The sequence below is a fragment of the Melozone crissalis genome, unplaced genomic scaffold (genome assembly GCF_028551555.1).
Source record: "Melozone crissalis strain CALT ecotype California unplaced genomic scaffold, PUWL_Pcris_2 ptg000060l_1, whole genome shotgun sequence".
Taxonomy (NCBI): domain Eukaryota; kingdom Metazoa; phylum Chordata; class Aves; order Passeriformes; family Passerellidae; genus Melozone; species Melozone crissalis.
In genome coordinates this window covers 346,101-368,722 of record NW_026535838.1, presented here as the reverse complement: position 1 = coordinate 368,722, position 22,622 = coordinate 346,101, and the positions used below count along the sequence as shown (strand labels likewise).

Genomic DNA, 22,622 nt, shown 5'->3' with positions numbered 1-22,622 from the left:
TACCCTTGACAGGGACACCCTAAAATATTTTTTTTTACATAGAAGTGTCAGAAACAAGAATCTTTCATCTTAATTTTAAAATGAGATCCATATAGTCTTGCGCATACCATTGATAAATTATGCATATCTGCATTTTTTTTACGTCACGACGAACACAAACTGACAGCAGACATCTGGAGGGCTGTCAATTATTAGAGCTCTAAGCTCCCATGCCTTTTTGAACCCTTGTGCTGTCCTCTTCACCCAAACCCCATATGCTACATATTAAGATTATTAAGATTAATTTCTCCTTTATTAATTTGTCCTTTTTTCCCCATCTAGGAATTCAACAAACAATATATTTTCATATATTATTGTATTTGATAAACAACTATTCCTATAAGAACAACAAGTTTAATGGTTACTTTAGCATGGTGTATCTGGGCTGACAGTTAAGGAAAGCCAGTGTTGGTTTCAGAAAATGCAGTCATTTTACATCACTATGTTTTAAACACAATAGTTTAGAGACTGCCACAGCTTTTAACAACCCAAAGCTCTCAAAGTGCTGTGGTTCACACCTGGCGCACTGTGCCCTGGTGAGAATGGTGTCGCTGCTGCACTGACCCACAGCCCTGCCCAGAGGCTGTGCCATGAGCCCCAGGCACAGTGACCCCAGAACCACACAGGGACCCCCGATCTGACCCAGCGCCACCCCTGCCATGGCAGGGACACCTCCCCCAGCCCCAGGTGCTCCAGCCCCAGTGTCCAGCCTGGCCTGGGCACTGCCAGGGATGCAGGGGCAGCCCACCCTGCCAGGGAGCAGTTCCTCATTCCCAATATCCTACCCATCCCTGCCCTCTGGCAGTTGAAGCCATTTCAGCTTGCTCTGCCACTCCAGGTGCTCATACAAGGTACCTCTCCAGCTCTTCTGGAGCCTCTTTACATACCAATACAGTCAAAGGAGCACAGTGTTTACATATCTTTCAACTGATGCTGAAAAGATGGTAAAAATATTATTTTTCTTAAATGAGGAAAGTAGCTCTTCACCGGCCAGGTGAAAGGATTCTGCCCAAATTTTGAAAAGAACTCTGCTTATGTATCTTAAGGAGTTAAAGCAGTATTTGTCCACCTGTTAGAGAAATTATTTGAAAAAAAAAGAAACACGTTACAATAAGGATCCTGATTTCACTAATATCACTCTGTGTTAAGTATAACAAGCAGGCAGAAGAAAACAAATGTTACTTGTAGCATACCACATTGTGGGCTTTATTCACAATTCAGCACATGTGGAAAAGGCAGCACAGTGGCCCAGGCTGCAGCGCTGCCTGGTGTGGAACACTGTGGACTCCCACACTGCCAGCGTGCCTCGCTGCCACCTGGGTGGGAAGGGTTCTTTGGAGGTGTGTGAATATTTCACTGCACCCCTCCCACAAAGCTTTAAACAAACAAGAGGCTACCATTCAGGACATCAAAAACAGCCTCACACTGATAGAAGGCTAGGCTGGATGGGATATTGGGAATGAGGAACTGTTCCCTGGCAGGGTGGGCTGCCCCTGCATCCCTGGCAGTGCCCAAGGCCAGGCTGGACACTGGGGCTGGAGCACCTGGGGCTGGGGGAGGTGTCCCTGCCATGACAGGGAGAGGAGATGGGCTTTAAGGTCCCTTCTGATCCAAAGCAGTCTGTGATTCTGTGATCCTATGAAAAACTAAAACTTCCCCAGGCGTGTGCCAGCTGATGTGGCCATCCCAGGTCATCGTGCAGAACACCTGGAGGTGCCATTTCCCAGAGTTTGGCAGTACCAAGGGTCTGGCAGGGCTATGGGATTGCAGGAGGGTGAACTATAGAGCAAATATTCCCATTTTTTAACAGTGCCCCCTGGCCACGCTGCTCTTCCAGTGAGTGCTGACACTCCCAGAGTGAACTGAAGTGCTGCTGCTGCAGTGACACGCCCAGCCTCACCTGCAGCCAGTTGCAGCCAGGTGAGCACAGCCCTGGCTCTGGAGGACACAGCTCAGCAACTGAGGCCAAGCACGTGCGAGTGTTCTGCTGAGCAAAAACCTCCCTGCTGCTCAAATTATTAATGAAATGCCTGGGCAATTTGAACATTGGGTTTTATTGTTCTAAGCACTTTTTTCTTTCTTTAGCGCTAGTTGTCCGTGTGGGTTTTGTTTGTTCATCTGTTTTTTTCCCCTCAGGGTTTAAAAAACATTAACATACCAACATTATCACAGGTCTCAACCATGCGAGATGCATCAATCTCCGTCCCACCCGGGCAGCTTTGAGAACCGAGTCCTGAAAAATATCTGAGTTTGGGACAAGGTATACTATGTAGTAACATTTATTTTAAAATTCTTTAGTGGTAACTTCCACTGATATATTGTAATATATTGTTTCAAACTATTGTAAAATTATTAGAGATAAGTATTACTATAAAAATGCCCTGCTTAACGTCCAAATTCTTGATTCTTCACCTTAGTAACTATACTAAATGTTATTCTTGCACATATTTCTCATTTAAATGAAACAGAAATTAGCCAGGATTATTGCAAAAGCATTGAAATGCTATCAACTTCAAAATTCAGATGATGAAAGGTCACATATTCAAGAAAACTAAAAATTCCCTTTACAAGATAAGCAATTATTTCCCAGTCTTCAATACATTTGCAAGCATCAAAAAACTGCAAAAATTAAAATCTGTATCTCCCCTAATTTCCTTGGCATTTAATGTGTCTTAAAATTTCTCCCCAAACTCAGGATACTAACTGAAAACAACAGCGCAGAGCTCAGTTAACGACGGAATAGAACAGAACTTTGAGTAACCTCAAACTGAAGCAACTGCTAGCAAAGTTTTCGAGTTAGTTAAGAAAAAAACCTCTTTTTTCTTCCTTTTTGGTTTTTCAAATTAAAGGAAATCTGCCACAGTGAGGACAGGAAACTAATCGTAAATAGGACTTTTAGCTAGAATCTGTGCTCAATTATAATAATACACCAGAAAATATTTTTCTAGGATTTTGGAGGACAGTTTTGTACTGTGTCTGCTTTGACCTAACAGTTATGCCAGGGCTAAAAAACCATCACTTTAGCACTATTTTTTCTTTCTGTAAAGAACAGCACAGTACTTTTACCGCTCAAAGCCCATGAATTTAGTTGGTTTAAGGGGATCTCGGCAATATAGAAAGAAATAGGAAGAACTTCACTCAACTCACTAATTTAATAGTCCGAGCTATCACTGTACCCAAAAGAAACTGTTGTGTTTTGTAATTATACATATATTTATTACTTGTACTGACCCACCTCAAGCAGGACAGCCAGGATTCCAGAAATAACAGGCAAAATGAAAGAAAATGGACACGCACTAAAGTCTCCTTTGTGCACTGTGTTTTCCTCTGGCAGCAGTAGCAGAAGCCAAGAGGGGACTTCAGACGCACGGGGCCATGAACACCTGAGGATGCCTGCTCCTCAGGTGAGGAGCACCAAGCCCACCTCGAGCAGACCTGCGCCAGCACACACCTGTGCCAGCACACACCTGGCGGGAGCACGGCACCACGCCGGGGCACAGAGCAGGTGAGACAGCCAGGAGCACCCCCGACTGCGAGGGCCTCAGCAGAACCCACCTCAAAGGAGGAAATAAGGTTCAGCCTTTGTCATTTCTGTCACTAAAGTGAGTTTCTCACACCAACTTTACGAGAAAACATATTGCTGTTAAAAGCTTTTCAAAGCTTTACTCTTGTTTTCCTGATTAAAAAAATAACAGAAGCCGGTATTTAACAGTGTGTGTTAGGGATCTTGACTAGAATTAAGGAATCCTTGTCATTAAATAAGCAAATTTCCCTCTCCTATCCATCGGAGGAGCCGCCACAGTTTCCGCGGGGCGAGCTGAACGCCAGGGGCCGCACACGGCCGGGAGCGGCGCAACTCTGGCGTCCGCGGAGCGGCTCTGGGGTCCAGGAGCGGCTCTGGGGTCCCCGGAGCGGCTCTGCCGTCCCCGGAGCGGCTCTGCCATCCCCGGAGCGGCTCTGCCGTCCCTGGAGCAGCTCTGGGGTCCAGGAGCGGCTCTGCCGTCCCCGGAGCGGCTCTGCCATCCCCGGAGCGGCTCTGCCGTCCCTGGAGCAGCTCTGGGGTCCAGGAGCGGCTCTGCCATCCCCGGAGCGGCTCTGCCGTCCCTGGAGCAGCTCTGGGGTCCAGGAGCGGCTCTGCCATCCCCGGAGCGGCTCTGCCGTCCCCGGAGCGGCTCTGCCGTCCCCGGAGCGGCTCTGCTGACCCCGGAGCGGCTCTGCTGACCCCGGAGCGGCTCTGCCGTCCCTGGAGCGGCTCTGGGATCCTCGGAGCGGCTCTGCCGTCCCCGGAGCGGCTCTGCTGACCCCGGAGCGGCTCTGCCGTCCCCGGAGCGGCTCTGGGATCCCCGGAGCGGCTCTGGGGTCCCCGGAGCGGCTCTGCCGTCCCCGGAGCGGCTCTGGGATCCCCGGAGCGGCTCTGCCGTCCCCGGAGCGGCTCTGGGATCCCCGGAGCGGCTCTGGGATCCCCGGAGCGGCTCTGCTGACCCCGGAGCGGCTCTGGGATCCCCGGAGCGGCTCTGCCGTCCCCGGAGCGGCTCTGCTGACCCCGGAGCGGCTCTGGGGTCCCCGGAGCGGCTCTGCCGTCCCCGGAGCGGCTCTGGGATCCCCGGAGCGGCTCTGCCGTCCCCGGAGCGGCTCTGCCGTCCCCGGAGCGGCTCTGGGATCCCCGGAGCGGCTCTGGGATCCCCGGAGCGGCTCTGCTGACCCTGCCGCTCCTCCTGCCGGCCGCCCGCACCGCTCCCGGCCGGAGCAGAGCCTCCGCGGCCGGCAGGGTCGGGCAGGAGCTCGCCGAGCTCCGGCTCCAGGCCGTGCCTGCTCTCTGTGCGCCGCAGCCCCGTGCAGCATCCCCGCCTCCCTGCCTGCCTCCACACACACAGACACGGGCAATCCTTCCGCGTCCCCCTCGCTCACACACACACAAATGCACCGAGTGCATCTAGGTCAAAAACGTGAGCAAAAATAACACACTTCGGCCAGAGTTTCCTGCCTCGTGGGCAGTGCATTTCCTCTTTGCGAAGGCTGGAGTGCCCCGCAGCCTCGGCAGCAGTCTCGGCCGCGCTGGGGATGGTAATTCTCGAGGTGATGCCATCCTCTGGGTTACCTGCACGCGAGCTGTCAATGCCACCTGCCCTGGTGACAGGGACTCAGTACACTGCAGGCTCATCTCTGGTGAGGAACTAGAGGTCCCAGCCAAACACCCTGCCCTCCCAAGACGGAGCTGCATTTCTGCTTTTCCATACGTGTACGAATGTGAGATCCTTGCCACGTCCCAGACCTCTTGTGTTCAAAACCCGAGGCTGAGCTGGAATGGCTTTTGTCAGGAAACTCACCAGTTTAGCTTCACAAAGGTGTGAAATTTAGATGTCTTCATATTTACACACTTTTGTCCTTAGGCATGACACTTCAGCAACCCACATATGCAATAAGCCCTAAACATCACAGACCCTCAAATTTGCTGACACTGAACATCCTCGAGCAACAACACGATTCAGGAGATGCTCTTTAATCAGCCATGGAAAATAACTCATGCCTGCAAAATGGCATTTAATAGATGTTTTCTTTCTTCTGCCTTCTTTGGTGTGTTTCTCAGGTTTTTTGTTTTGGTTTCTTCTTTTTTCTTCTTTTTTTTTTTAAATTGTGATAACTAATGTACATTTTAAGGCTACTACACAGCTGGCTGCTTTCTAGTCTTCGCCATAGTTTTCAAAAAGCATGAATAATTTAAAAATATGACATTGCCAGTATTCCAATTAAATAATAACCTGACAGTATCTTTCAAACTATCACATGTGCCACCAAAGGTATTACCTGCATAATTCCAAAGATGAGCTCCCCATTATTTGAAACTATGTCAGGGGATTACTTTGGGGACAGAGCAAAAAGGCCAAGGAGTGCAATTTGAACTCTCCAAGGCAGAATTACAGACCTTTTGGCAAGGTGGGGAGAGGGCATTTAATGCACTTTGGGTGATACTGTAACTCACTGGTAGAATTTGAGAGAGGTGAACAAATTTTTAACCAGAAAAAGCAGAGAGAAAAAGAAGAGCACCCTAGAGAAACCCCAGCAATGTTCCTGCTCCTTCAGGGTCCGCAGTAAGCACTGGGACGGGGCAGCAGGACTGTCTGTCCCTGTGGACACACACGGAGCCCCAGCACAGCTCCTGCCGCTCCTTTCCCTTCCAGGCTGAGGATTCCTGCTCCAGCCCAAGGACGACACGGGGCAGCACCAAAGAGAAGAGAGCACTCGTCCCGAGGCCACGCCGCAGCAGTAAAACACATTTCCTGCACAGATCCTGTGACTGCACTGAAAAGACTGAAAAGTTTAACATCTCCTACACTGAGCAGATGCGTGACACACCAATAATTTTTCAGTTTCCAAAGCAACTTGTGCCAAAGTCTATGTGAATTATTACCATTATTACTTGTTGCCAAAACTCCCAAACAAAAGAAAAGCGAGACCCTCCTATTAAGGGAAAAAAACCCATAATTACTGTGCTTTTCCCAACTTGTAGTGAAACAAGGATTTTTCCTGCTTTTCTGTTTCCTTCCAAATTATTTAGCATTTTTAAAGTAATCATCATGTATTTTAAGGAATCTCTCTCCAAAAAAAACACCAAAACCTAAACCAAAACCAAACAAAAAACCCCAAAACCAAACCAAACCAAACAAAAAAAATCAAAATATGAAACAAACCAAAAAAAACCAAACAGGAGTTGGAGAGTCAAACCAAAGAGGAAGCAACAAATGCAATTTTAAACATTTAGCATCTGCGCAATTAGAGGATACTACATGCATAAGTGCAAAGATTTTGCTGTAAGTAAATATTCAAGGATTAATTTTGTTAAATAAAATTGGAGTGTACAGAGATCAAAGGCCCACAGGTAGCGTAATTGTTTCTGGAAAGATACAATGAAGTATTATTTTGAAGATCTATGACAACACTATGATTTGTGTAAATATTAAAGCTGCTCTATTAATTAGGTATTAACTATTGACATTGGTCAATAATTAGAACTTACAATTTTTAGTGTGGGACTGGGTGAAAACACCCTGATACTGAACCCTTGATGTCATTTTGATTTTCTTACTTTTTGTTTTTTCTTTTCCTGGATAAGAATTATCTGATGACTCCAATTTTTCATTTGTTTTGTACAGAATTGTGCCTCATGTAGCATTTTCTTTTGTTAACAAATTTTGAAATTACAAGAACAAAGCTAAATGTTAGGAAACAAACTGAAAAGAACTCGCTGGCTGTGTAAATCCTCCATTCAGGCTGGGAGAGCATTTTTTAATGCTTTTCTGTATCCTTGAATGAACTGACATTAAACAGTAGTTTTCATGTTTTCCTTGTGGATGGTAAGTGTAACATTAAAAAATAAAATGACCAGCTGGATATATTAAACCTCACCTGCCCGTCCCACCCGCCCAGTTGTTCTCTTTGCAGGCTTATATTCTCAGAGCAGCTACAGGAGAGAAGAGCAACACCTGAATGAACTGTTCTTGAATCTAAACACTTTCTGAAGCACTGACCAGGACTTTGGGACATGTATTCCATTTATATCTATTTTTTGAGTGAGTCTCTTCCCTATAGATAAAACCTGGAATGGCAATGGAAGAACGTTGACTGAGAAATGGTCTCAGTCTCACTGATGGAAAAGAGATCAGGTATTTGCCAAACTAAAAAGAAATAAAGTCTCAGTGAAGTTACCCCTTATGAATTTTCAGCCTTTCCTACAACACTAAAATAAAGTAGGACCAGAAAAATTTTCTTTTGTGAAGAATTCAGCTCCTAAAGAGCCTGCTTTCTCCTTCAAATTCCTGCAGATTTCAAGCTTCACAAAGCCACTCAGGATTAGTCAAGCTTTCAAATTTAAAATTCCATGTGCTCCCTGTAATTATTTAAGTTCACTGGGAAATTATTTTTGAATGTGCATTTCCATAAAAGGGAAAAGTGGTTTCCAGCTTTTGTCCTTTGGAGATTGCACATGTGTGCCACAAAAAAAAAAAAAAAAAAAAAATTACATCACTGACATACGTCACAAACATGTCATTAGTGTTAAAAACATAAAATCACATCACTGACGCCTCAAAACCACGCCATTCGCATTTTCAAGGATATTTTTGCTGCTGTATTGCACAGTAAGAGTTTAAGAGTTTTCCCCAGCAGCAGCCGGGCTGGGTTAGGGGAGCAGCGCAGCGTGGGGACGGTGCCCACGCAGGGATTTGGGGGATTTGGGGGATTTGGGGCAGGGCGGGCTGGGGGTCCCTGCTGAGCCCAGCACTGGCCACGGCTCCTGCAGCCCTTGGGGCCCTCTCGCCACAGCCTGAGAGACAAACCACAGCTCAGCGCAAAGGACCGTGACCTCCAGCCACCACTAAGGCACTCCATTTTTAGGGAAATGACAAGAACGGCCCTGCTTCACCTGCACTAAGCTGCTCCTCAAAACAAAAAAAACCTATTACAAAAATCACAAGTGAGCGACCAAAGCTCAGCTTCTAGGCTTCATTTTTAACAAAAGAGTGTGTTTCAAACACTTGGACTTTGAAAAAACCTCAGTCACACAAACACATCCCAATGTGAGACACACAGACACACACAGCACCAGCGCCACCTGAATTGTCCCTCTCCTCCAACTGCTGACACTGATTTCTTAGAGGGATCTCTCCTCTGCACTTTTTACTCCAAAAAAAGCTATAATAATTAAAACCCCGGTGAGGACATCCCCTCAGCACACAGCCACTCAGCCTGAAGCACAAAGGCTGCCAGCTTTGCCCGTGTCCCGGAGCCAGCGCGGGGCACAGCTTTGTGCTGGGCTGTCACTGGCTGAGGGCTGTGACACAGCCCCAGGGCTGGGCACGCTGCTGCCCCGCTCACGGCAGGACACAGGGCACCAGCGACACTGCTCCAGGCTGGCCGCTGTCCCCTTCAGGCTGCTCTGCCAGTCACGCCGTGGCAGGGCAGGGCAATGCCCAGCGCACACAGCTGCACGCACACACACGCATCCGAGCGCCCGTGCTCACACAGCGAGCGCGCCCCACACCCCTGGGGAGCCAGCCCCACAGCCCTGGCCCCAGGGGGGCGAGGGAGGCTCCCCCAGGCCCGGCAGGTGAAGCTCCACAGGCACAGGCCCCCGTTGCAGGGGTGTCTTACCTTGGGAAGGCAGTGCAGCAGGAGGCAGGGCCGCCGTGCTGCCCCTGCTCCGGCAGGGTACGGCCAGCTCTGCTGCTCCACCATGCACAGAGAGTTTCAAAAAGAGACCGAAAAGAGCATCTGGCAGCTTCCCCCATGCTCCCCCCTCACGGCCTGGCTGCTGAGGTTTTAAAGGAGGTGATGGAGGAAGATTTGTCCTGAGGATGCCTGGCTGTTCCTGGTGCCTCGGGGGCTCGGAGCAAGGACAGGCACCCACAACCACCCATGCAGCACAATGCAGGACAGCAAAATGCACTGAAATCTGCCCGCTTAGGGCAAAGAGGTGCTTTTGTGACTGTCACTGGAACCTGCTGTCTCCAATGGGCCTGCTCAGGCTCTCTGAGGGCATTCTCCTCATCCCCACTCCAAAAGTGTGAACAAAGGAATACCAATCGCCACACACACCCGAGGCTGTGTCAAGGCAGCAAAGGAACACGCAGAACTCACATCGAACTGAGGGCAGAGTGCACCAAACCAGTGCCAAACCACACCAGACTGGTGACAGAAACACCTCTGCAGCTGGCTCTGTGCATGGGGCTCTCAGCAGTGCAGCGGAGACATGCTACCCTTGGTGACCCACATCCACCAACAAAAGTCCAGGACTGGACAGAGAGCTTCAATTTTCTTCTTTCTCACTGCTAATGTCATTGCCTGACAGGACATATTCTGGATAGCTGGGAACGCTCCACATAATGTGAAATCAGAGACATCAGCAAAAGCTTTAGAGGAAAAGCAGTCAAACACCCCCACCAGGGAGAGGAGTGGCTGAGCCTGGCAGGTGGGAAACCGTGCCACTGCTCCACATTGCCAGGTCAAAAGAAACAGCTCCAACCCAAATCCCACGAGTGCAAACCCTGTCGTGTTGGTGGGGAGTTGCGCAGGGCGTGCTGAGGGAGGGCACTGGAGCTGGAGTGTGCACCCTTGCTCAGCACCATGTCCCAGTCCTCCTCCCCTGGCAAAGCCTTGGAGCAGGGCTGCTCCGTGTGGGACACAGTCACAGCACACTGCACTCACCAGCACGAGCTCTGCAAACACCAGCTATACACACTAACACCACAGAAAGACCACCACTGCCATCACCCTAGGCTTGCCAGCCTGTGCCACAGCAATGTGTGCACCTGACCACTCACGGAGCGCTGCAGCAGCCTGAGGAGCCACTCTGCATTTCCTGCAGATTCAGAGTGAAAGGAGTGACCACACAGCCCTGCCTCATGGTCAGCACCACTGCAGAGGTGCTGCAGGGTGCAGGGTCAGATCTCTGTCCCCCTACACCTGCCTGCTCACCCCAACCTTCACTTCTTCCCCATGTCCTCTGTATCCAGAATAGTCTCTACTGCATTTTCTTTGTTTAAACACCTAGAGCTTCTCGCTTCTCCTTCCAAAGGATTAAATCAGTTTCCCATAAGCATTCAAAAATTCAGTTGCAGTGTGACAGTTTGTTATCACCTGTAAGAAACCCAAAGAAATAGGGACGGGGAAGAAAAATCAAACTGACAAAAAAAGGGTGGAAAATCCCCTTATACCTATCACCAAAACAGAGGAAAAAAAAGGTGGGAAAAGCGAAAAAAGTCACACAGAATATATGACCATGTAAGCATAGGCACTCTTGCAGAAAACCTAGTCAGCAATCCCAAGCCAGAGGAAATGTAAATGAGAGCCAGGTCCACAGCAGTGACGGAGTCTGAACAGATACAAGGGGCCGCTCAGGTTGCAGGATGTGCTTAACCTCGATCTCTTGGATTTGCAAAGGAACTTTATTAGTTTTATTAATTTTTTTTTCTTAAATAATCAAGAGATTCGAGTGTATCCACATAAGGCGGCGAAGAAGATTAAGATTTTTTCTTTAATCAAAACATCCATATGCATGTGTTGTATCTTCGGAGGGGTAGGTGGATTCCCAGCGCTGCCTCCCTCCCGCTCCGGGCGCGTTCTGCTGCAGGAACTCATGCACAAACCACTCCCACCGCATTTCCATGAGGGCAGGGCTCCAGCAGGCACAAGCGAGAAGAAAAGCCCCGAAGCCCAGGAGAACCCCCGATCGCGGGGCTCAGCAGGGACAAGCGGCCACAGAGGGGCTCAGCAGCGCAGGGCAAGGGGCTGTGCTGCCCAGCAGCGCTGCGACCCGGCTGCGCCTCCCTGCGAGGGGACCCAGCCCTGGCTGCCTCTGTGGGCAGGGGCAGCAGGAGCTGCGTGCTGGCCTGGGACAGCGTGGCGCTGCCCTCCTCTGCGTCCCTTTGGTGGCAGTGCCCATGCACACAGCACCCAGCACGGCCTGCTGCTAAACACAGGGATTTCAGAGCCGCACACCCCTCCTGTGTGCCCTGCACCAGCCGGCCCAGCCCTCCTCTGCGTCCCTTTGGTGGCAGTGCCCATGCACACAGCACCCAGCACGGCCTGCTGCTAAACACAGGGATTTCAGAGCCGCACACCCCTCCTGTGTGCCCTGCACCAGCCGGCCTGAGAGGCTGCTGCAGCCCACGCTGCTGCAGGCAGGGACAGGGCGCTGGGGCCGCCCCTGCAGCGGGGACACGGGCACAGCCAGGGCCACCACACAGCCACAGGGCACAAACCCCTGCTCGGGGCTCGGTCACACCGCAGCTGGCACGGACACCACACCACAGAGCCCTGCTGCCCGTAGGAAACGCAGCACACACCTCTGCGGATCAATGGTACGCCATCTAGAAATTAACCACAAAAGCATTTTGATTGTGGAAGACATTTCCACCTGGAAATCTTTTTACTTCTGAAAGCAACTTTGTTTGAGATTGAACCCAGTGATTCCACAATAAGCAAAGGGAAGTGTGACTCTATACAGAGCACTTATCTGGCCTAGAAACATGAAAAATTTATGGTAGTCATTTTTGGTATGACTACCAAACGGTAGGAAAAAAATATGGTAAGAAAAAAAAAAGTTGTTGCTACAAATCACAAAACTCCAGAACAAAAACATACTGTAGGATGCAAAGGCCACATTCAAAGGCAGCTGTCAAGGAAAAGAAGCAAAGCACAACTCATTGTATTTTGTTGTAAGCTTACACCTTTTCACCATTTACAAACAAACTGAGGGATCTGAATAACACAACACAGAGAAAAGAAATATAGATGTGGTCAGATATTTCTGCAGTGCCCCACAGTTAAGATAAATTTAAGGTCAATGTCTAGAGGAAGCCATTTCAAACACTGATAGTTCACAAAGGGCATTTCCTTTCTGATAGGGATAAAAATTAAGTCAAATGTATTGCAGACTGCCATTTCCATTCAGACTCTGTAAGCTGCAGTTACTGCCACTAAACAGAAGACTCCTTCCTATATTATTTCCTAGGGAAGAGGCAAAAATTAAATGCTTTCAAATTAATTTTCTTTTCCGTTTTAGGCATATTGTTATGTTTTCATTCACTACATGTTCAAACACGCTTCTTTTTTTCTCCCTTTCATTTTACAAGTGCTCTTTGGAGTCAGAAGCAGCCACACAGCACACACAGCACAAACTTGCCAAGTCCAGAGTGCAATCATACTCACACCCAGCCTCTGAGAAAGGGGCCAGGCGAGCAAAGGACATAACAGAGAGAAGATAAATTGCTTTTTGTACCCCTTAGTGGCTGGACATCAATGCTGCAGCTCTGAAAGCTCTCTTTCCCAAAAAAAAAAAAAAAAAAAAAAAAAAAAGAGAGAGAGAGAGATTAGGATTGCAGCCACTCATGGAAGAAGAAATATGTAAAAAGGAAGGTTTTAATGAAGAAATGGATGAAAGACTTCCAACTACAGGAGATTAACGTTCTTATCATATAAACTCTTACTGCAAAGCACAGAGAGGGGTGGGAGGGGAGAACACTCCTCTAAAGACATGGAAACTCTGACACTGGAAATGAATTTCTGCAATAGTGCCCGGCACAGTTTGCAATGGCTCCTTTTGCACCTTTATTAGGGACTCCTAGACTTTAAATTAAAAAAAAAGACTGCAGATTATAGCACAGACCTAGATTTGCTGGTTTAGCCATTTTTGAAACACCCTGGAAGAAGGCAGGGCCCTGTAAGCACAGCAGCCAGCAGCATCATCAGGCAGTTTTCTGACAGTCACACCAGGAAAACCACCCCTGACAGGTGGGGACACACAGGTACCTGGTCCTGCCTTTTGGAATTTTACAGAAATGCAGGCAAAAATACGCTGTGGCTTAGTGGGGTATTAGACAAGCAAAACCAAACCCGAGAGGCACCAGAAACCATGGGGAAGGAAGCAGGGCAGAGGGGAGGGAAGCCTCCCATCTGCGCATGGAACACTCGTGGGCCAGCCACAAACCCCAAGGATGACAGGTGAGGAGCAGCAGGTAACTCTGACCTGCCACCAGCACCCAGGGCTCGTGCCCCACAGCCAAACAACATCTCTGCCCTTCCCACTGGTGCTGGAGCTGCAGAGGGGAAAGGCTCTCTGAGCACCAGAGGCACAGGACAGCGGCGTTCGTTCAAAGGGAATATTACAGTAAGAAGGCTGTTGGACACGAGCAGGCTGGGCGGGTGAGGCGTGGGGCAGTGAGCAGAACAAGGAGACGTGCTCCATTCCTTGCCTTCAGGAGCTGCTCTGACGCAGGGGAAGCTCAGCAGCCCTGCTCAGGCACTCAGACGTGAGGACAGACTCCCCAAATGGGTGACACAGCTGGCTGCTCTCCCTGCCACAGGACTGCTCACACTGCAGCTCCCTTTTCCACGGAAGCCAACGGGGCACTGAGCACCACAGCACTGTCACGGGAGGCCAGGCCAGTGTGCACTCACAGGCAGCTCCAGGGGAGAAGGCAAAGGCAAAGGCAAGGCCTCCTGAACTCTTACAAACTAGGACCATCCCTACGGATACCGCGTAGGGCCCTGAAGCTGTAATTTATATACAGCGCTGTCACCAAAACACCTCCCTCATTCCCCAGAAACCCTGAAAACAGAACTGCGCGTGTCCCAAAATATTTCAAATTAATGAGCAGAGAATATCTCTGAGAGGGTAATTTGCCAATACACATATTTTTAAAATACATTTCTTTAAACCAAAAATTTTTATATTCATGTTTCAGCAGAGTCATTTATAGAATCACAAAATCTCAGAATGCTTTTGGTTCCAAGAGGCCTTAAAGATCACCTTGTTCCAAACCCCTGCCATGGGCAAGGATACCTTCCCTTAGACAAGTTACATATTATTGTCCATAGGATGAGAGACACAAGCTCAGTAAACAAATCACAGTTATTGTACACTAGGAACATTTAGGGCTTCTCTTCCCTACAACTATTTTGATGCTGCTTTGGTTTTTCATTGCACACACATACCTACAACACAATTTATCCTAAGCCTATGTCCTTGCATGGGGATCACAGTGTGTGTTAGAAAAGGAGCAGCTAAACCAAACTTTTGTGCACCAGAGCCACTTGAATTCCATCCACCAGAATCCGGAGGAGTTTGGAGAAGGTTCTGGCCCACTGTTGAGAACAGAACCAGAGCAGGAGTAGAGCAGGTGTGTTTATGACCTCATATGACTGCCTTTGACTGCCCACTAAAACTGTTCATGTTCTCTGCACTCTACAAAACAATTGTAGTTCTGACCAGTGTGACCCATTCACACAGTGCAGGGAAATTCTAGCCCTGCTGTCTGCTCTGTATGTGGCTTGCTTATTGCCAACATTCACTATGAACCAGAAACATTACAATGTTTGTCACAAAAAAACGGGCATAACTTAGCAAAAACTGCTCCCTGGTACCAAACATCCGTTTGATTTTTAACAGCCCCCTCAGCCAGCACTGGCACACCTGAAAGGCAATTCTTAGAAACTTTAAAAAGATTTGTAAGGAGGAAAAAACAACATGAATTCCAAACATGGTGTGCTTATTAGGGCCTCTGATGCAGTGACAGAGTGCTTTACATAGAAGTCTGTGCAGCCACAAACTGTGCTAAGCTAGGCAAAAACACACACAACTCCAGCAGAAGGGTATCAAACATTTATGGCCCTGAAATATGTGCTTCATCAAAGAAGGCAAAGCCCATTCCTCACCTCTTTCCTCCCAAACAGTGCAGCAGCAGAACAGCAGCACTGTTTACAGACACTCCGACAAAAATCCCCCCTGAAGTCAGCCTGCAGATCAGGGTCACAGAATGCTCCATGCCATGCAAAACCTCACTCACATGTGCACCAAATAAAGTCTGGCATACATAGTTTTTTAACTTCTTTCAGAGTACGGTCTATTTCACTTCATTTATAAACTTCCCTTCTTTATTTCTTTCTGCAGCCTTTGTCTGGGTGACGGCTTCCCTCAGCCTGGCAGGGGGATGCTGTTCCCAGCAAGAGGAAATGGTGGCTGACCATCCAGCAGAGGCTGCAGCTGCTGGTGACACAGGGCACGCTACACACCATGGTCATTACAGACACCTGCTCAAACTCCGTGGCACTGACCACCACCTTCATGGCCTTCTTTGCTGTAATGGGGAGGAACGTTTATCAAAACACCACAATGTCAGACTCCAGTAGCTGGGGAGAAACCTCCCTGGGTTCAGGGCAGAATCCACATAAGAAGAGTCAGACAGCTTCAGATGAACAGCCCAAACTGTGAAGAGTGCTGAGGGGGCAGTCACCTGCTGAATTCAGGCAGGGGAAATGCTCAGGTCTCCCCTCTGCCCCTTGCCTCCCTCCTGTTACGGCTCATCCCTGTCCTGAGCTGAAAGGCCTCTGGTCTGGCACACAGCAACTTCTTATACACTCTCAGAAACACAAAATACATGGCAAGGTTGAAAAGCTCACAGTATAAACCACTCTGATATTACTTCTAAATTTCTACCAGGAAAAATGCTGTTTTTCCTTCTGCCATGCTGCTGAATTAAAGGTATTGAAACGGAACAAATGACAACCATTTCATTTACCACAGCTTTGCCATGAATTCATTTGCCTTCCGTTCATCTTTCAATACTGGCATCAGCGTCACTGCAGACAAACTGCTGTCCCCACACAAGAACCAACAAGCCAATGAAAAGCACTGACCTTTCCTGGCAGGCGTGGCACAGCCCTCGAGGTTCAGCATGATGTCTCCATCCGTGTCATCGGCACCAGCTCCCAGCAGCATCCAGCTCTCGATGTCCTCGCCGTCAGAGATGAGGCTCTCCTCCTCCTCCTCCGAGCTGTTGTCTATCACCAGCACGTCCTGGGGCCCTTTGGGTCTGGCAGGAAGGACTGGGGCAGGCCTCCCACTAGGGCTGCTCGTCTTCCTTGGTGTGCCCACACCGGGCTCAGGGGGGCACCGGGCACTGCACCCAGCAGCTTTGGCATGATTTGGCGTGGAGGATGCCGGGTGGGTGTGAGCTTTACCTGGAGCTGAAGAGGAGCACCTTGACCTCTTTGCCTTGCTTTTGTAGATGCTGTCTTCCTCTGGGGTGTCAGACAGGACAATGACATCGGGCTCATCTGAAAGCCGAGTGCCACCATCAGTGAGCTCAGTGAGATTCTCATCTTCATCCTGTTTCCCAGCCAGCCTGGAACTTTGACCCACGACTTCTCCAGCGTCAGCTTCCTCATCCATTTCCAGTGTTCTGACTTCTCCAAGATCCTGGGAATAGTGGATCTGGCTATAGAGATGAAACTCCACCTCACTATCAACACTCTGCTCACTGGATGACTCCTCGAGATAAAGTTCATCTTCATACACTTCAGTATTCTCAGGATCATCATGTCCAGTAAATATTCTGGAAAGTGAAGAGTCTAAGTCTACAAAAAAATCAAATGGTTAAATCAGAATGGTCATGTGTCCAAAATAAACCTTCAAGCGATACCTTTGGTCTTCTTGAAATTGCTCAGGTGAGTTGTGGAGCTCTGCACACAGACCATCAAACTGAGCAGATTTAACAGCCACCTGTGCTCCAACGCAGAACAGCAAACACTAATTAAGGATGCATTTGCATTAACCATAACTATTACTTCAGCCCAACTGCTTTGGCCTCTAAAGGGCAATTACCGAGTTCTCTGCCACACCAGGGAGGCCATCAGACCACACACACACTTTGCTGAGAACCCCTCGGGCTCTCCAGACTGGAGTGGACGCAACAAGGAGCCACTAAAACCATCAAGGGATTGGAACATGTGTCCTAGAAGGTCAAGCTGGGACTGCTACTGCACAGGGAGGGGAAGCTCAGAAGGATTTATTCACACTCATAAACACCTGGGGTAGCGGGAATAAACAAGACAGAACCGCCACAGAGCTGCCCAGCAAGAACTTGACAGGGAATGGCCACAAAATAACAAAATACAGGGATTTCCACTTAACCGTAACTCTGTTGCCCAGAAAGGCTCTGGAGCCTCCATTCTCGAGGACCTCAGCTAGGCACAGCCCTGAGCAAGCAGCCCCAGGTCTCTCTGCTTTAAATCAGGGCTGAAACTGCCAGAGGCTCCTTCCCAGCTCAGCTGTCCTGCGAGGCCAGCCCAAGGGCGAGTGTGCTCACAGCTCACAGCCTGCTCCCTTGCAAGCCTGGTAGTACAGGGATGTGGTAAAGTCACCCTGCCTCCCTGGCACTGCCTCACTCTGAGTTCATGGCCACACCAAACATGGGGTACAGGACACGGGACACTTCCTCTGAAAGCCTGTCAGGATTTCTGCATTCGTTACTCCCATGGAATTCATATAGCTTCTTCTAGACATAAAAACTGCCAGATGAAATTCAGCTTCTTGGCTGGTGAAGAAGAGTTGCATGGCACTGTTTAAATCCACTCAGTGGCACACACATACAAAAACTCAGATTTGTGAGCTTTGCACAGATGTAACTTGTGTGATGATGGTATTTAAAGCACCTAAAGGTTCCCATTAAGAAGGCTCTCTGCTCATACCCGGGTTCCTAAGTAAACACAACACCTAATATGCTAAATATATGAAAGAACAAGGTGGCAAGTAGAGACAACAAACCTACTTTACACCACTACCTAGCTTTAGAAGCTGTAGAAAGGAAGAAAAAGTACAGTAGCTCCTGAAAGGCTGTAGTCAGAAAAATATTTAACAGACCAAACGCAGGCCCCAAACTTCAACATTTTTGTCAACTTCACAAGGGGTCCCTGTTTCAAACAGGTTGGAGCACACAGGTTGGAACTCCTACCCACACAGCGAGACCAGAGCTCCAATCAAGCACATTCCCAATATTAACACGTGCTTATGAGGTGTGAGAAGAGGCCTTCAGCAATGTAGCACAGTCACAAATCCTCCTGAAGAGGCTGTGTTTTAGTGAGCTCCAAAACAGAACCCAAGTACTCCTTCCTCCCCTTCTGTCCCCAGTGGATAGTGACACGCAGTGAGCAGTGACCACTGCTAAAAACTTGCAGCTGAACAGCCCTGGTGCCTCTCAGGCATCCAGGAGCTGACTCATGGGCACTTCACAGCACAAACAGGCAGCCAGCACTGCACTCACTCTGATCCATCCTGCTCAGCAGGTCAAAGCACAGCTCCTCCTGCTCCCAGCTCCACACGTGACTGCGGTGATGAAGGGCTCTTCCTCTTCCTCTTGCTCAGCACGTACACCTGGGAAACAAGCAACACCCAACATCAGCACCACCACAACCCTGAGCCCCTGCTGCCCACCGTGCTCATGCTCAGGCCACAGCCGTGCCCTTCCTCGTCAGGAAAGACAAACAGCCGCGCCAGGCATCCCACAGCAAAGCAGACACACACAGCTTGAAGGACAGGGAAGAGAAGCTTAACAAAGTCCTGCTGTTTTCCAGACTGGCAAGCTAAAGCAGTCTCTCACTGAGTTCATACAGGTAACTCAGAGAAGGACCTGACTGCAACTCCACATTTCCTTTTGCCAGTGAAAAGTTTAGACTATGAGCAAACATTCCTTTGCACAGAACCATAGCAGGGTTTTGGCTGGAAGGGACCCCCAGGGTCCCTGTTTCTCAGCTGTGCTCACCTCCAAGTGCCACACCTATCTTCACAGAATCACAGAATGATGAGGTTGGAAGAGATCTCTGAGATCATCCAGTCCAACCTGTGCCCTAACACCTCAACTAGCCTATAGCACCAAGTGCCATGTCCAGGCTTTTTTAAACACACACAGAGATGGTGATTCCACCGCACACCTGGGAAGAGCATTCCAGTACTTCATCATTCTTTCAGTGAAAAATCTTTTCCTAATACCCAACCTGTACCTTCCCTGCCATAGCTTGAGACTGTGCCCTCTGATTCTGTCAGTGCTGCCAGGTGGAAGAGACCGACTCCACCCATCTACAGCCTCCCTTCAGGAAGGTGTAGAGAGCAATAAGGTCACCTCTGAGCCTCCTCTTCTCCACCCAGCTCCTTCAAACACTTCTCACAGGGCTTGTGTTCCAAGCATCTTGGCTACAGCTGGACTATCATAACGACACTCCTCACACCCGAGTGTGCAGAACACATTAAACACATTGATCCTGCACAGACTGCCTGATTTGATAGGCTGCAGGGAGCAACAGCACACTGACACATCCTACTTTGGAACTAGATTACTTTAATTAAAAAAAAACCCAACTTCAAACCCCTGGCAAGAGGAGAACCCCATCCCTCTACCAAGAGGAGCTGCCCTCCTACCTGAATCCAGGGCACAACCTTCCTCAAACACACCCGATTGCCTCTCAGGCAGTAAGGACTGCCTTCAAGTTCAACTAAAGGGCTACCAATGTTAAAACTAAAAAATCACAGACATCTGAGCTCCTCCTAACCGTTAACAAAACTGCAAATGGCTGCAGTTGGCAATGACAGGAATAATTTTCACACACTGCTTGCCAGCATTTTCCATCTGAGCCGCTAGAATCCTGACATCCCACTTGTGGTGCAGCAGCAGCACCAGGCAGCCAAAGGGAGGTGCCACTGGCAACTCGAGGCAGGGAGGAAGAGCAAGGCCAACACACAAGAAATAACAAACAAGCTAATTAGAACACTCGTCCAAAACCCCAAAGCGGGTTTGGGGTGCTCAGGGCTCACCCCTCTGCAGAAGGGATTCCGGAGGAAGAGGCTCAGGGCAGTCCTCCTCGTGCCATTCCTGCTCACCTGCCCCGACTCTCCCTGCAATGCCGCCCAGCACTCCTGCTGCTCCTGCTTTCCCAGCTTCCAACAGCTCCCAGAGCTCCTCGTGCCCACCTTCAAACACTGACATTTCCTAAAAACTTCTAAATGCAAGCCCAAACACAGAGACTACTTCTTCCACTGCACGTGGCTTTTCAGAGAAGTGCCCTGCTCCCACCACACCCCATCAGCAAGCTCCAAACATTTCCTCATTTATCATTCCCTGCTTGAGTTCCACTGTCAAATCTAACCCTTTCTGATAGCTGAGAACAGAGAAGCAAACATGCTCTCTGCAGCCTTGGAAGGCAAAACACACCCCTGCTGTCAGGCTGTTACAGACTGCGACAACAAAATGGGAGAGAAAAAACGGGAAAGGGAAAAAAAAAGGATTTCCTTCCAAGGAAATCACCATGCTGCCTTATCTAAGCACAGGGTCAGACACCAGGAGAGTAGGAGCCAGCTTTAATTTAGTTTAATTTACTATTTGTGGTACATAGACTGCCTGATGCTTCAGACTGCTCAGACACTGCAGGGGCCCAGGCAGTGTGAAACTGACAAGGAATTTAAACCTTCCAGAGCATGTGAATGAAACACTGCAGCTGCTGTGGCTGCTTGTGCACCCTGCATTGCCTGGATTCCATGAGCAAATCATCACCATGGAGCTCATGACTCCAATGGAAATCACACCTGGGAAGGTATGAAAATGTCAAACCTAAATGTATTTATGAAAACCTGCCCCAAGATATATTTATTCACAGAGGCCAGTGTCAGGAGACTGTTTTCCTTCCCCTGCTCTGTTTCTGTGCCTGATGTGATTCTAACCTGGCTGTGCCTCACCACGTGGCTCTCAGAGCAGGTGAGAAAGGCACAGCCCTCACCTGCTGCCCAGGTGAGGCTGCAGCTGCAGAAGCCCCTGCAGAGGAACATGGAAAAGGGTCAGGAGGTGGGCTGGGCGCTGCCTCTGCCCCCATTTTCTGTGATCTAACAGAGATTTTTGGCTAAATACTGAGATGCAAACCCCATGTTTGTCCCATTTGCTGTTTGAGGAGACACAGCTGCTCTGGACTTTCTTTAAATGAGGTGCAAAGAGAGAAGCAAAGCTCTGGAGAAGACAGCATTTTCTAGTGTCAGCTATACCTTCAAGAGATCACGGGAACATGTCTTCCACTCCCGAACCCTGGAAAACAACAAAACATTTCACGTTCACTTCAGGCCTTTCTAAAGATTATTTTTTTCCCCACAGGCACTTTGAGGACCACGTTAAAGAGTAACACGCTTTTGCTGGCGTTCTAGGTTCCACGTGTCTGGTGAGCGGGAACAGATGGGGACTGGGGACTCGGGCAAGGCGAGGAACACCCCAAGGGAAAGGGAGGAACGCACACCCCAGCACCGGCGGCGCAGCGTGTCGGGCACAGCAGAGCCTCCTCCGGTACTCCAGGGCCGCCGGCACCGGGACATGCCGCAGCCCGAGGCTGGGCCAGGGGCACGGACACCGGGGCCGGACGCGGGATGATCCCGGCTGCGCTGCAGCCGCCACGGGCCGGGGGAACGGGGCCGGGGGGAAACCGGGCCGGGGGGAACGGGGCCGGGGGGGAAACCGGGCCGGGGGGGAACGGGGCCGGGGCCTCGGGGAGTGGGGCCCGCCGTGCAGGGAGGGGTCGCGGTCGGGCTGGGAAGTGTCGGAGCCGGGCAGGGCCGGTAGTCACGGACGATACTCACTCACTGCCGATACCAGAGCCCAGTCGCTATCAGCACTCAGTACCGGGACGGACGGACGGACGGACTGACTGAATGACCGACTGACCGGCTGGCCCACCCGCTCCCCCCCCGGAGGTGGCAGCACTCACCGCCGGCGCTCCCCGGTGCCGCAGTTCCGCGCCGGCCGCGTTGGGACGCGCCGAGCAGGAAGTGGCGGCGGCCTGGCCCCGCCGTCCGGCCACGTGCTTCCGGCCCCGCCCTGCCCGAGGCCCCGCCCCACCCGAGGCCCCGCCCCGCGCCCCACCGCCCCGGCCCCGCCCCCAGGGGCCCGGCGGGAACGCGGCTTTGGGGAGAATTTAGCGAAAATCGGGTGCGCGGGGATGGGGCTTTCCAGAGCCCCGCGCCCTGCCCGCCGGCACAGTCCTGTGAGAGGACCGCGTCTCCGTGTGCAGAGCGGACAGAGCCCGCACCGGCACCGCGGGAAGCGTGACCCGAGAAGAGACTGGCTGGGAAAGGGCCTTAAAGTTCATCCAGGCCCTCGCCGTGAGGGGGGACCGGGACAGCGACAGCGACAGGAACAGGGACAGCGCTGGGACAGCGACACGGACAGGGATAGGGACAGCTGCCACTAGAGCAGCGTGCTCCAAGCCCAGTGTCCAGCCTG

At 50.2% G+C, this 22,622-nt stretch overlaps 1 protein-coding gene across 2 annotated transcripts in view; it reads right to left on the bottom strand.

The window, feature by feature from the left end:
• Positions 1–22,156, bottom strand: part of ZCCHC7 (zinc finger CCHC-type containing 7) — a 98,233-nt gene extending 76,077 nt beyond the window's left edge. The window contains exons 1-4 of one of the 2 annotated variants that reach the window (XM_054287607.1): positions 22,108–22,156; positions 21,398–21,437; positions 18,636–18,745; positions 16,231–16,950 (exon numbers count right to left, since the gene is read on the bottom strand). In XM_054287607.1, coding sequence (XP_054143582.1) covers positions 16,231–16,950; positions 18,636–18,645 — 730 coding nt within the window. In that variant the 5' untranslated portion in view covers positions 18,646–18,745; positions 21,398–21,437; positions 22,108–22,156. Of the gene's footprint in view, positions 1–16,230; positions 16,951–18,635; positions 18,746–21,397; positions 21,438–21,979; positions 22,031–22,107 lie in introns of those variants that run through there. The other variant, XM_054287606.1, reaches the window with a different exon arrangement.
• Positions 22,157–22,622: the final 466 nt, after the last annotated feature.